A 15,684-nucleotide genomic window follows, 5' to 3' on the forward strand; every position below is an offset into this window, starting at 1 on the left:
CCATTGCCAGCTTAAGAAAGGCGGGGCGTGGCCAGCACATCTCATTATCGCTCCCCAGCCAATGAGAGTGCGGCATTCGCCGATCAGAACGCCAAGCAACCAGTCACGACGGAAGCGTGAACGTAATGCCTGCGTTTCTTAAAAACTGTTCGTTATTATAGGAGGTTCCTTTTCGGGTCTCTGTTGCCGGCTTCGGGCTACGTTGGTGTCTCGCGAATTGTTCCGAGAACCTATGCACTGTCGGAAAGTTGGAACAAAATGTCGCCCGCCAACAGCTCAGATCGCTACATAATGAACGAACACCCAGCGACGTGGTCTGGCTAAAACCTTTCGATGCGTCTGTCTTTGCAAGTATTCGCGCCGAGATGTTTTGGTGGTGCCGCCTTGTGGTTTCCGTCCGTGACGTCACGGCAAAGATTTGCCCCGCCGTGACGTCGCGAGTGGTGACCCCGGTGACTTATCAGTTGCGACGACAGTTCAATGGCGTGTCGAGAAAGCACAGTGGAAGCTAGGAGCCATCACATTCTGAAACTAACGCCGTCGAAGTTGACAGTCTCTGACAATGCTCTTATGCTCGTGGCTTGGCCAATCGTGGACAGCCAAAAAAGCCGACCACAACGACGCTTTTGGTCGTGCACGTCGCTAATAGCGTCAAATGCGCCACTGCACGAGGCACACGCCTCGTGCTTCCCTTGGAACCAAATGGCGGAGGCGATACACTGAAGTGAGCGGCCATTGATAGCCGATGGCGGCGAAGCACTCGAGTCTTGCGCGTTCCCACAACAATAGGTGTGGCGGCACATGTAAGAAACGCCGCGCGTGTAAATTAAGCGAGGGGCTTTTAAAGGCTGGTTCACACATCCCCGTTTGTTTTTTAAGTTACGTGACGTTACGAGATCTCATGTACCAGTCACCGGGACGTCTGTGACTCATATTATGCTTGGCTATCAGGTCAAGGAGAAAACCTGCCACGCGACATTCGTGACACAAACGTTTCGGTGACTTCTGCGTAACGTAAGAAAACCTGAGAAAACGGCGCTTTGTGAACCAGCCTTCAGTCTGACTGATGTTTGTTTACCTTAGCGTTCGAAACTTCGGGCTCAGATATATTCGGGGATATAGGGCTCAAATGATTAGGGCAGGTTTCAAGCGGGAGACAGCAAGTATACTGAAACAAGCCCCTTTAATTGAAGAATACAAGTCGAAGAACACTTACTCTAAAGGTGAGTTCGCAAACTTCCGTTTTTTTAGGACCGTTTAGCTTAAGGCCTCTTAAAATCTCTTAGAACGAGAAAGCACACTGGCAAGCTGTCGTCATCTATGAGGTGACCCTGGAACTGCAATTCTCAAGAGCGAAGGTTTTGCGGTGATGGCGAGCTCAGATGTACGTCCTACCTATGCGAAATAGTCGTTTAACAATGTAAAACGCTCTCTAAGCAAGAAAAAAAAAAAAAGAATGATCCACAGAAAAATTAAATTATTAATAATGCAGGAATTGAGTGTTCCACGGCTACCCGATTGAAGGCGCCGTGGGTTCTCCGGTCTCAAGCGCTCCTCTCTCATCGTAAGAGATCTGAAGAGGTTTTGAGGCACACGGTCCTAAACAGTAGCGAGTGTGTGAACGGGCCTCAACTAGTTTTGTAAACGAACTTCATGATGCTATCAATATAGTTGTAACAAGGTTTCCAAACAGTCCAATATTTCTTCTAGGTGATTTTAATTACCCAAACATCTGTTGGTCACATGAGAGCCCGTTTCCTAACCCATTTTCGTCGAAGTGTTTCGATTTCTTGAACATGTGTTCCGATTTTAACTTGTCGCAGCTAGTTACAGAACCCACAAGAATTGCAGCCACGTCAGCAAATATTCTTGACCTTGTTCTGACCTCCACACCTGACCTTGTATCCCTAATATCTCACCTACCAGGACTAAGTGATCACTGCTCGTTACTCATCTCTCTAAGCATACCAAAGTGTAATAGTAGAAAGCAGATAAAACTTATTCGTGACTACCGAAAAGCTAATTTCGACGCTATAAACGATGCCCTGAGTCAGTTTGTTGATCACTATTTTGTTAACTGCTCCGAGCGTTCTGTTGAGCAGAACTGGAATATGTTTAAGGGTCAAGTCGCTGTTCTCACCGACAAGTACATTCCACTGCGATCTGTAACGTCTCACCATCAATCACCATGGTATAACCCATCACTGAGGAGGCTATCGAACAAGAAAAAGAGATTGTTTCGTGCCGCGAAATCTTCCAGTACCTGTAACCGTTGGGAATCTTACCACAACGCCAATGCAGTTTACAAAAGTGCTATTGAAGATGCAAAAAACGAGTATTTTAACGTTAAGCTACCGTCTATGTTAGCCACTAACCCAAAGCAGTTTTGGAATGTTGTTAGTAAAAAAGAAAAATTCGTAATTTCACTCAAGGACGCGAATGGAGACGTAATTAATAGCGATGAATGTGCTCGCGTTTTGAATGATGTTTTTATTAAGTCCTTTCAGTCTGTTATTAACACGCCTATTTGTAGATTTGACGCGAGTGATTTTTTGCCTATGGGACCCGTTCTTGTCGACCCATTTGGTATTGTTAAAATAATCGATAACTTAAAACTTTCTTCCTCTGCTGGCACCGACAGCATTAACTCAAAGTTCCTCAAGAACACAAAAATCTATTGCTCTTTGATATTATCTCAAATTTTTTCCCAGTCGCTTTCACTTGGAGAGTTGCCTGCTGATTGGAAGATAGGGAGGGTGGTGCCAATCCACAAAGGAGGTGATAAACATTGCCCGAATAACTATCGACCAATTTCGCTTACTAGCATTCCATGCAAGATACTAGAACATATCATCTACTCACAACTAGTTCAATTTTTAGAATCTAACCTTTTCTTTAGCACCGCTCAGCATGGTTTTCGTAAATCCTTCTCTTGCGAAACGCAACTTTTGTCATTCACCCATGATTTGCACCTAGCGCTTGACCGAGGGTCCCAGGTAGACTGCATTTTTTTGGACTTTTCCAAAGCATTCGATAAAGTTTCACACAAGCTGCTGCTATTAAAACTTAACAGTCTTAACATTGACGCAAATGTTCTGTCCTGGATAACTTGTTTTCTCACTAATCGTTCCCAGTTTGTAACCGCTAACGATGAAACGTCCCCGCTCGCCTCCGACCATTCTGGAGTACCGCAAGGTTCTGTATTAGGTCCGCTATTGTTCCTTATCTATATTAACGATTTGCCGAATTCGATTTCTTCTTCAATTAGTTTATTCGCTGATGATTGTGTTATTTACAGAGAAGTTACTAACGCCTCGGATGTTCTGAATTTACAAACTGACATCAACCATGTTTCAAAGTGGTGTGAATTATGGGGGATGGAACTTAACACGACTAAACGCAAGGCCATGACAGTATCGCGTAAATGTAATTTTCCTTCTTCTTATTTTCTCGAAGATGTCCCCTTACATTCTGTCTCTTCTTATAAATACCTAGGCGTGTATATAACCTCAGATATTTCCTGGCAAATGCATGTTGAGTATGTTATTAATAACGCTAATCGAATGCTGGGTTATCTAAAACGAAACTTTTCACTTGCCCCTTCATCTTTGAAACTAACTCTGTACAAAACGCTTGTACGCTCTAAATTACAATATGCTTCTTCTATCTGGGACCCCGGTCATTCCAAACTAACTAACGCCCTGGAATTAGTTCAGAACCGCTCTGCTCGTTTTATTCTTAATAACTTTCATCGCACCGCAAGCGTGAGCTCAATGAAAACTAGTCTATTGTTGCCTAACCTCAATTTACGTCGTAAAATAGCTCGCTTATGTCTTTTTCATAAGATATACCATACTAACTCATTACTTCACAACCGACTGCTGAATCAACCTTCTTATATTTCACCTCGCATTGATCATATGTATAAAGTAGACATTCTAAAATGCAACACTAATGCATTCCAAGAGTCATTCATTCCAAAAACTTCAGTGGATTGGAACCACCTTCCCGCATCTATCGCAACAATTGTTCCTGACCATTTATTTAGGACTGCCATGAATAATCTATACTGCTCAGATTGAGCTGCGAAGTGTACTACTGCCACTAACCCCCACTCCCCTCTGTAATGCCAATGGCCTTGAGGGTATTTTAAATAAATAAATAAATAAATAAACTCTCCCTAACCTCACACGCATGAAAAAAAAAAAAAAGGCCCAAGGTTGTGTCTATTACAAATATAATCTTAGAGATTGTCACTGCGCATCCGCATCGTCCTTTGTAAAATCCGTTGCTTACTATCGGATATCATGTGCGCGATGCATATGTATACTCATCTAATACGCTGCATGACTTACGTAACCTCGCTGTTTATTCATTCTCATCCTGCGCCATCGGCTGAGTGCATGCTTCGTAACAAATTTATAACCCCCCACCAATGCTTTAAATTAAAAAATGGCGGTATTTCTAAATAAATAAATGAACCTAGTTAAAATTAACCGTATATGCCCCACCAATGTGCTAAATAGGAAACGGCAGTATTTCTAAATATATAAATGAACCTAGTTAAAATTAACCTTGTAATATGTCTAGTCCTAGCCAAAAACCAAAGTAATTAAAGTATACAGCCGAACTGTAACTCGAATTGAAACTTATGTCTGAACCTGGACAGTGACCTGACCAGCAACTTCCCTATTGAAAAAATAAAAAAAAAATATATGATTTGTTTAATAAGCATAAAAGAACTTACGTAGATTAGGTTTATATTAGTTTTTTTTTTTTATAATCTGTTTGCTCGACACTTTTTTTTCAATGGGGTATTAAACAACACGCAGTGGTCCTTCGGATCAATCGATGTTTCGCTGTCATACCTGGAGCCGAGAAGACCGCAGCGGTGTGCAGCGCCGTCGCCAGTAAAAAGAGCGCAAGGCGGACGAAATCGCCGTTGCAGCGATGCATCGTGCTTCTTACACCGAGACGCCGAGCAGGACTTCCGTCAAAACTCTCCGTCGGAGACCGCCGAGGAACGATGTGGGCCAGCCGTGAGGAACTCAACAGCGAGCTCTGCGGGGGATCGACGTTGTATAATGGACGCCCCTGATCGCAAGGCTTCCTCGCGTAACACACGTTGGTACCACTGCGTAGACCTTGGCGGGGGGTAGACAACTGGCGCCACACGGTGGAATTGATGTGTACCTTACGAGTACGATGGCGCATTAGCTATTTCGCGTATTTGTCAGGTTGGCGGGAGTTTGAGTTGGACTGTAGCGATTCACCAGAATCTCTACAGCAACCTGAGCAAGAGTATACGAATATGTTCAATAAATATATGAGAACATGTAAGATCAGATATGAACTTGCGCACGCTTTATATAGTTCTTATATAATTTACAATAGTTCTCGTATGTTTATTAGACAGATAATTTATTAATACTTTTTTTTTAATGTGGAAGCTGTGGAAAAGTATCTTCAAAACGTTTTCTGGGCCACTATTGTGTGCATTTTATGGCAATGATGAGTTTTCTCCATGCGACTATATAACTCGTCATGTCGAATAGGACGTACGTATACTATGCTGCGTTAAAAAGTTATACTTTATTCAAAAAGTACGAATTACCAGTAAAATAATTAGATATTTTGATAAATTAATCGCGTCGCTTCAAAAAAGAATAAAGAATACCAGTACTCTTTAATATACATGATTCGGTGTATTCGCTATCAATGTGATATTTACTATTTCCTTGATAGTTCACAGCTGTTTTCGGGAAGATTGTCTTTTAAAACGTGTTTTAGAAAGGAAAATGCGGACTGATCGAACATTGTATTCAAATTACGTGTTCGTGAAATAGCGCACAGCGGATATTCCTGTTTTGTAGATTAAGGTGCATATTCGACAACGACCTCCAAGTCCACCAGACTGAACGTTGAACAGGCTGATGGAACGACACTACAAAAAAAAAAACGTATTTCACCTGTAATAACGAGCGAGGCCATGATGACGTCTGTCCCGGCGTCGTTAGACACTACGCAGGAGTAGTTGGCGTTGTCTTCGGCCACGATACGAGGGATTGCCATGGTGGCCAGCCGTTGGGACACTACGTTCAGAAGAATCCGGTCGTGCCCGAGCAACTCTTGACCGTTCTTCAGCCACCGGAAGGCGTAGGGGGGCTTGCCCCTTTTCACAACACAAGTGAAGAGTGCATCCTCGCCAATGGACAGGTCCGTTGGAAACTTGAAAGGCTGCAGGACTGGGATCCCTGAGGAGGCCAAGTCGCGTTCATTGCACACGCTGTGTTGTGGACTTCCGAGATTATTGCATGTTACCTAAACTTCTTTACACCCACTCAAATGTGTTTAAATCCGTTGCGATCTTTATTGTTCCGTATTCTCATTTTTACATGTTACTTTCACTTCATTTAGCGAATTTACGTGACGTCACTTTATTTCTTCTTTTTTTTTTTTTTTTTAGTTACGTTAATTGGTATACCTTAGACATGGAGCGCTACGTGATTTGTCATGTTGCCAACGCTTATATAAAACCCGTGGCATGTTCTTTTCATCTGAATTGCACCTTTTCAGAAGTTCGCCTAGGCTGCAGGGAACATAAGCTTCGTGGTGCAAACGTAGATTCAACCTGCGCGTTCAGTAATGGAAGGGAACACGGCGATAAAGAGCCGTTTTAGGCTTACCAGAAGACGGAGACGCAAGGACGATCAAAGGATGCACGAGTAGGAAGATTGTCGGCATCAGTATTTTCTTCATTTTAAGCCGAGTCTTCATCGGTCTCGATTTCTCCTGCTCTTGAAAACTGATGTTGACTCGGAAAACAGCAGGCGCAAGGAGCTCTTGCTTGAAATGTATGACTCCAGATCGGCGGTGGCTGGGATGTGAACGCGATCGCAACGAAGTCCAGAATGCGCCGTGTAGTTTCGGTTTTGGCAGACGACTAGCGGCCCATGGTGGCGGCAACGTAAACTACGATGTCAGCTCGAAAAACGCGGTTCATTTAGTGGGTCTTTCTTCAAGTTAGGCGGCAGCGTTCGTCTTTCACGCGACGGGTTTGGCAGTCATACTTGAGGATGGATTGCTGCCGGAAGTTTTCCAAACAATGGGTCGATCTTGCAAGACGTAGATCGCTAACGACCGCGAAGACAGAAAGACGACGACACTTCTTTGACGGTGTGTAAATGCCTCATGAACGCATAGCAATATCGGTCGTCGTGGAAAAATGTTCTCATATATATGACCAAATGGAGTTGGAGCGGGTTATCGACAACCAAGACCTTGGCGGTGAGTAATGTATGAACACTTTTTTTTAGTTATCGGAAGAATGCGACCTTTCTGGCAGGCCGAGGTGCCGAAATCTAACAGGGGCTTATTGCGGAAAAGGGGACGTTTAAGAATTCGGTTGTTCTAAATAGGATCCCCAAAACGACGAGAGTAATCCTCAGTACTTCGCCAGAGAGTGCCAGATGTCCTTCGTTGGTTTGTCGCGTAAAGACCCAAAAATATGATTGACTTTTCGACAATGTAGTGACGTCATTGCTGCGCCAGATGCTTACCCTGCTACATTTTACCAATATCTGAGGAGACCGCGCCCACATTTCGCCAAGACTTAATTTCAACTTAATAATACTGAAAACATATTATCTTAGGCTTCGCAACTTGACCGGATTGCTACGATAGGATTGCGCGAGCTTTCAGAACTTTAGATTATCGCTTCAAATGACGTACCATTCGATCTGATTTGGCATCAAACGCTGACAGTAATGGGAAGTTCCGCAATCATGTTCGCGTTCTGTTGTGGCGGGTTAGTTAGTTTCGTTGAATGCGCTTCTCACCGCACGCAGGTGTACTGCAGTAAAGCGACAACCACGCAGTAGGCGTTGCGATTTTGCGTGTCTAACTTCGCCGCAGCGCACCTCAGTGCTAAGGGAAAAGCGTTCTGCCAGAGCAAGACATCGAAATTTTTGAATGAAACTTCGGCTTGTGTCCGATTACCTGACGGTATTTTTTTTTTTTTTTTTTTTCAATTCTAGATTTGGCAAAGATACTTCGGTATAGACCCTTTCCGAAATTCAGTCTGGCCACTTTGATCACTATCATCATCTGTGGAACGGCATCTCTGCCATACCAATGGCGGCCTTCTAGTGACTGATAAAGGAAGACGTTGAAGATGCTCCTAAGCGGATGATGCGAGGCCTGTACATTCGGGGGTCAGTACGACGCGACGTAGGACTGGAACACAAGAGCTACGTAAGCGTTTATTTCTAATAACTCTGATTCAGTCAATTTGTGGGCAGCACACAATCGGCTTTAAAGCACTTTGGCGTATAGAATTTTCTTGAGGCATCTGAGTGGGTTGGAGCTTTGTTCTGAATGCGGGTTCTTGGTCAACATCGAATTGAAAGTGATCGAGGAAGAACTCACACTGAACAATTCCTCGCGTGCCGCTGACTTGCAAAAAAGACGGTGCCAATAGAAGTTCATTTCCGCCATTGATATGGCAAAACGTTAACTGCTTTACGAACCACCAGATGGCACTGAATTTCGGAAAGGGTCTATTGCAAAAAAAGATATGGACTCTTCTTCAGGTTTACGTTTTGTCACCTTTTTGTTTGGTTAGACGTCCCTTTCGTATAGGTGTAAGTAAATTATAACTAAATTAGCAGAAGTAGTGGATGCAAGATTGGTCAGAACCTTAACGAGTTCGGCAGGATTGTTTTTAAGGCGTATTAATCGTTCACAAGCCAATATTTGTTATGCAGTTCTAGTTATAAAATGTAATTGACGTTTCATAATCAAATGACGAGAGCTTTCATTTTCTGAATTACCTCTATAGCTTGGAAGAAACAAATTTAGGCACTCATAATTATTGTATTCTAGCATTATTTCACTGAGATTTCGTACCTAAAACGACCATTCACCGCAGTTCGTGTTGTTCTTCATTTGCTTTTTACCGTTCCGGGTGCTTCTACATGACACAGCTAGTTTTTGTTTTTACTTCTGTTTGAGGGAATCGATGACAACCAAAGGTTGCACGTACGCGAGACGGCAAGCTAGACACACGTAGTTGGGCAGGTGGACACACCAATCTTAACGCGATATTTGCATGGAAATGAATTGTGCGCTCATGCTCCAAAAGTTATTTTTTGCTGCTCCAAGAGCCCCCCACCCCCAAAAAAAAAAATATATATATAATAAAAACCGACTCGGACGAATTGCAATCTCATCACTCCGTACCATAAAGATCGTTGTTCTAAGCAGACGGTGAATGAGAGATCGTTCTGGAGGTGCGCGCAATGAGCCACGTACTCAGATATGACGTCCAGTGAAGTACCATCTGTTCAAACCCCGCCCCTCCCAAGTAGTGATGACTATACTGCAGCGTCCTGACGATGCCCTTCTGGCCGTGCTTGATCGCCTCCATCGGTCGTGGCGTCAGCTGCGTTCGGTCTTTGATGTGAGACGCAGTGAGAAACAGCAAAAACTGCGAGATTACCTTCGACGGCCAGCGGCGCGGTGTACTCGTCACTTCCGACGGAGTTGCGGACGTGACAGGTGTAATTGCCGTTGTCTTCCGGAGTGACGTCACGCACGGTGAGGGTGGACATGAAGTGCGACTGTCGAGAGATGACAACCCTGTGCGTGTTTTCGACGGGGCGGCCATCTTTTTTCCACGTCAGTTCGAATGGGACCGTCGTGCCCTTACGGACGATGCAGTTCACCGCCGCGGTATCTCCAGAGGAGAGTTCTGCTGGGAAGCGGAACGGCTGCATACCAGGAGAGCCTGAACGGAGTTGTGAAAGGATTCATTATACCTGCAGGTAGCCATTAGTAGATTTAGCCAGGTGAAAAAGCATGTGATATGTATTCGATGACCAATACGACTAACGTCCTCCTTTCGATATCCACATAGTAGTTTTAGTCGGAATGGGACGAATTCGGCTTGTGCGCGTGAATTCTACAAGTAATATTCCTTTTTCTAGTTTAAAAACTGGCAATCGTATTATTATTATTATTATTTTATTAGGAAACATGCGAAACACTTGGGGGTTTCGGAACCGCTCGTTTTGTAAAGAAGGAAAAATGTTTAACAGAACCCTGGCAACCCTGAAAGAACAAAAATGGCGGATTGCGGGTGCGGAGTTGCATAAACCAATAGCTGTGCTCACCTTGCTCTGATGACAGTAAAGCTCTTTCCTTCAGGGGACTGGGTTATTAGCAGAAGGATTGTCATTAAAAACACTGGCTCAGATGAAAAGTCGGTTAGGCAATGAAGTATTGTAATTAAGAAAAATAGCGACTACCTTTGGATATCAAAAGAATCCAGCGCTAGTTGCACACCGGCGTACCTGACGGGACGGCGACTGAAGTCTGGCTCTGGTAGAATGCACCCAGCGTGGAAAACAAAAGCAGCGAAAGAGGCCGGTTGCCTGAGATCATATTTCAGAATTTGAGAACTTCGATTACAGCGAACCTGCCGACAGTACAGAACGAGGGGTACGACCAGCGTCACGCGAATGGACGGCAGTTTGAGGCACAATCCGAACGGGCACACGAGCACCGGGATGTTCCGGTGATACGTGGACAACTAGCGCCGCCTGGATGACTCAAAGACAACTACCAAACGCGCAAACGTATTCGCGGGTAGGTATACGAAATGACTCTTAGGGAACCAAATGTGACAAATGTATACCCGTTCAGTGGTCTGCACTGGCGTGTATACTCCACCGCAGCTATCAGCTCCAAATTGAAGTAGTTGTCCCACTTGAACCTATTTTTCTCAGTTCAGTTTTAAGGAATGAGCGGGAAGTTTAAGACTTCGTCTTGTGCACTCTGAGGGAAAAAGGGGGCAACACAGGCACACGGAACATATTTGTTTTCTGCCGTCTGAATTACGGCGCACGGTTTCAGGGTACACGTCTGTAGACGCGGTTGCTGACAAAATAGCCGTTTTCCGTTGCCTGTGATGTGAAAAACTTCTGTTCCACTTTTAAACATCGAGTTGGTATACACTGACTAGATTTAGTACAGATGCCATCCATCTAATAGTTCTCAAGGACTTAGCACCGCCTCTGGAAGACTATTTTTATAACCCGCCTGGAAATCAGGCGACGAGGAACACGGTTTGCATCGGTCAATGACTCGCAGCGCCACGGGTCCCGAAGGCCGATTCGTAAGCTCAAGAAATATATTAACTTTGTAAATACCCGTGCAACAACAGTATACGAACACCAGTTGCTCAGTCCGCGTTTAGAACAGCGAAAGAACAAAACTACTGCTTGTCTCAGGCTGCTGCCAAAGATGATGTAATGAAACAGCATTTGGGATTCTTCATGCCCCTTTGATTCAATATCACCGCCAAATTTACCGGAAAACATTTCCCCGCTAAATATATCTTGAAAACCTTAGAGTTGTATTATTATACAGCAATGTTTTCCCGCTAAATTTGGCTATCGAGCCGCGACGGACGGACCCACACAATCTCAAGGTTCGGTAGCCCGAGAAATGGCGGAAAGCGAACTTCACCTCTAAACATAGCGGGGAAACCTGAATTCTCAGGTTTTCCTTCTAAATCTGGCAACCGAGCCGCAACGGACGGGCGCGCGTGTTATCACGGTTTGTCAATCCCAAGAAATATGGGTTGTATAGCGATCGCACGTCTTACCAGAAACTACAAGGGGTACAGTGATGCTTTCCGAGTCGTCCCCATTCCGAACGGTGCAAGTGTAGTTTCCCACGTCCTCGGCTTGGATGTTGCGGATGCTCAGCGTCAGGCTGGTTCCAGACGCCTTCACCAGCGACACCCGGCCTCCCGTGGTCAGTTCCCGGTCTCCCCTCGTCCAGGACATAACCGGAGAGTTCTGCCAGCGTGGACTCGCCTTCTTCAGAAAGCAACTCGCGATGGCTTCATCTCCGAGACTCAGGTTAGGCGGGAAGCCCATGCTGTACGGCCTCGGTACCATAGCGATCGCTGAACAGAACGTCGGTCTGTCATCAGCCGACTTGCGTGCAACCGAAATTAGACTTGGAATGGACTCTCCAAGTTAGGCCTACCTTGAGGCGACACGGAGGACCACGTCAACGAAAAGACGACTGAGACCAGCGAATGTCCAGTCGATGGAAACATCTTCACCGTATTCGGCAAGACGCGCCGAGAGGAAGTCAGATCCAAGCGAGCGATAAAAAATCACGGAACTGTGAGTAACAAAACTGAATGCGGAAGACTTCATGCGAAGACGGCGCGCAAGCGTCGATCAAAGCACGCGGGTCAAGCAGCGCGGTGGGTTCCCGGAGTGTGATTGCCGCAAAGGCGGATATTTTTCGCGGGCATACGGACAACTAACGCCGTGTGGTGGAATAATGACAAACTACATACCGTCACGCGGGTTTTCGGCAGATTCAACGGTGGGTTAATCTTTGAACGAATATACCCTTAGTGAACCACGCCTTCATGTCCACTATTAACGAAGTTTATCCATTTAGAAAACGATGACCTTATCTGTCTAGAAACGGCTTCTCCATCAATTATTGGAAAGAGTTTTGATTGGTAGGTAAAAAAAAACCGTGTTGTACACGTTCCTCTAAAACAGGAACGAAAGCTCGCTACTCGTTCCTTTTCAATCTTGCAAGGAGTTCTTGTTCCAAACTTTTCAATGATGTAAAACGAACGCGTTCCAGTTACGTTTCTAAGATGGGAACAGGTCGTTACGTGAACGTTACGTTAGCATTTTTTAATGAAATATCGCGCGGTATAATTCGTAAATAAAATAAAACAAGCAAGTGAAAATATCTACATCAAACAAAATGTCTAAAAAAAAAAGTCAAATTTGGGGGTGTTACGTGCCAAACCAACGACGGGCATCTGGCACGCCCCAGCGGAGGACTGAGGATTAATTTGGACCACCTGGGGATCTTTTGACGTGCAACCGAAAGCCCGGTTACACGGCGCCTTCTCCGCAATAAGCGTCCGTCATATTGCAGGCACCTCGGTCGGGATTCGAACCCGCCACCTGGGGAGAACAAAATGTCTAGTCGCCACAATCATATTTGTTCCAGAATTTCGTTTTCGACTACCTCATGGGCACAAGCTTTCCCATCTCTTAAAGTCGGAGATTGAAATAGTCATTAATAAAAAGCCTAAATGCTTAGTAAATTCGATTAAAACTGCACAAATGAACGCTGTTGCTCCCGCCGTTCCCTCGAAAGCGTTACGAGTTCCCGTTCCAGCTCGAGCGACGCGAAATGAAACGACCAACGTTCATCCGTTCCTCTTAAAAGGAACGCCTTCCAAGAACGTCGTTCCTTGCAACGCATTTCGTACAACACTGATATAAAGTAATCGAAGAGGCCCTCATTCCAGAATAAATAGTCACGGCGATCGCATAAACGTAATTTGAGTTCAAAAATAAACACTCGTATCTCTTGTCCCTGGAAGAAATAAAGCTAATCACTTACTACGGATTTCGACATGTTGGCCGAGCGAAGCTTCAACACCAATGACCAACCTCACTATACAGTTTGGGCGAAAGCTTGAATCCAACAACCCGGTTTAAAATGGAGGCCGAGTAACTAACCCATTCCTGTCATACATTTACGTTTCAATGATCGGGTAGAAAGGCGGCAACTTTGTGCCATAACCGGGAACGCAGTATAGCGTCCTAGGAAAGCGGCGCCGTTTGCACACCTGATTAAAAAGTCACGCCGGGTTAAACAGTGTATGCGCTTTTTCCGAGTGCCTCAGTAACTATATGCGGGCAGAAAGTGAGGAAAAGGAGGACACGAGACGGCGCGGGGACCTCAGTATGTGGAGCTGTGGTTGGAATGACTAGTGGGTCGATGTAAAGTTAGCTGCCTTTGTCTTCAATGCACTCATCGAACACTTTAAAACGCGGAACACCAGCGTCCGGCATTCGCCCGCATACGTTACACGATTTGTCTATCTTACCGGCCACAACAAGGGGTACGGTGACGCTCTCGGAGCGCTCAGCGTCCCGGACGGCGCAGGTGTAGTTTCCGACATCTTCTGGTTGGATGTTCCGGATGTTCAATGTCACGCTGCTTCCAGAAGGCTTGAAGAGGGACAAGCGACCTCCGGGGGTCAGTTCGTGGTCGCCTCTCATCCAAGACACTGTCAGGGAGCTCTGCCACTGGGAACTGGCTTTCGTGAGAAAGCAAGTCGCGACCGCCTCGTCCCCCAATCCGAGGTTTGACGGAAATCCCAGGCTGTAGGGCTTGGGCATCGTGCGGATCGCTGAAGACAAAACTCCGTTGAGAGTGGGTGAAGACGATTTGAAACCTATCCGGAAGTGAGGCCTACCTTCTGACGCCGCCACGGAAGACACCGTCAACTTGACGAGAACCAGATGGCAAATCCAGAAACGTGTAGCCATCATCGCGGTCTAGGCGTCTGCAAGTTTGCCAACAACTCGCAGTTTCGGGTGTGATCGTCGAATGCACGTTAAACTTGAATCAGCAAGAGTGACAACTAACGCATCACCCGAACCCAGTGCCCCGGTGGCTCCGGGTATTTTACGGAGCAGAGCCGACGAAGGCAGGAAAATGCTCAGGCATATGGACAACTAGCGCCACTCACCGGAAAGTTGACAAACTAGAGTAAGATTGGGCACTTTGGAAGGAGATTCGAATATCTGAAAGTGTAGACCAGAATGAACGTGGCCGACAACCGAAGGACAAAATGCATCAACTGGGCCTGGACATGGAAGATCGGAGAAAAGTCTAATAGGCGCGGTAAACTCTAAAATGTATTAAAATATAGTCCCGCGTGTGAGCAACTGGTGCAGCTTCGAATCAATTGTGCTTGACGTCTTAACCCGTCAACTTAAGCATTGAGCGCCATTCTGGAAAGTCAGCGGTCGTCAAATGTAACCCGCTTCCTTTCCGTTTCGTGACACTTTATTATCCCCATCACGAAAATGTACTACATTCACTTTGAATATATTTTTCTTCCGCCAAATTAGGTCAGCATATCTCTGGCCCAAGGACTTTCTCCCTCTATCAACACTTTGAAATCCATCACTAATCATTAAACCGATGAGCATATATTAAAAAAAAAAAAAACTGCGGGTATTTAGCATTACGTCATGCAGAGGTCTCTGTGCCCATGCCTTACCAGAAACAATGAGGGGTACTGTGATGCTCTGCGAGCCTTCAGTGTCTTGGACGGTGCAGGTGTAGTTGGCAACGTCCTCAGCTTGAATATCTCGAATGCTCAGCGTCACGCTGCTTGCGGACGTCTTCACCTGGGAAACTCGTGTTCCTGTAGTCAGCAGCCGGTCCGCCTTGCTCCAAAATACGTCCAGAGCATTTTCCCGCTGAGGGTTCTTTCTCTTCACGAAGCAGGCCGCGACGGCTTCATCACCCAGACCAAGGTTCGGTGGAAATCCGAGGCTGTAGGGTTTGGGTATCGCGTCGTTTGCTGAAGCAAAAAGCCAGCGTAAAACAGCGCAAATCATGTCGCTGACGGCTGAAATGGCTGTATGAATCCAAATCGAGAGTGAGGCCTACCTTGCGAGGATGTTGGAGCGACGATTGACGTTAGTAGAGAGATCAGCAACGGCATAATTATTTCGGACTTTTTAGCCATAGTGCACAGCTGTGCCTAATATCGCATAAACAAGTGACGTTCGGCACGTAGAACGCTGAAGATCATAGAATGAATAA

General features: G+C 45.5%; 1 protein-coding gene across 12 annotated transcripts in view; it reads right to left on the bottom strand.

Moving 5' to 3' along the window:
• LOC115326096 (Down syndrome cell adhesion molecule homolog) overlaps nt 1-15,684 on the bottom strand; it is an 81,135-nt gene that overhangs the window by 28,223 nt on the left and 37,228 nt on the right. The window contains exon 1 of one of the 12 annotated variants that reach the window (XM_040501017.2): nt 13,949-14,258. The exons of 10 other annotated variants lie outside the window; for them this stretch is intronic. In XM_040501017.2, coding sequence (XP_040356951.2) covers nt 13,949-14,243 — 295 coding nt within the window. In that variant the 5' untranslated portion in view covers nt 14,244-14,258. Of the gene's footprint in view, nt 1-11,668; nt 11,971-13,948; nt 14,259-15,684 lie in introns of those variants that run through there. One more of the 12 variants, XM_040210684.3, reaches the window with a different exon arrangement.

The sequence above is a fragment of the Ixodes scapularis genome, unplaced genomic scaffold (assembly GCF_016920785.2).
Source record: "Ixodes scapularis isolate PalLabHiFi unplaced genomic scaffold, ASM1692078v2 PGA_scaffold8__174_contigs__length_109621045, whole genome shotgun sequence".
Classification (NCBI taxonomy): Eukaryota; Metazoa; Arthropoda; class Arachnida; order Ixodida; family Ixodidae; genus Ixodes; species Ixodes scapularis.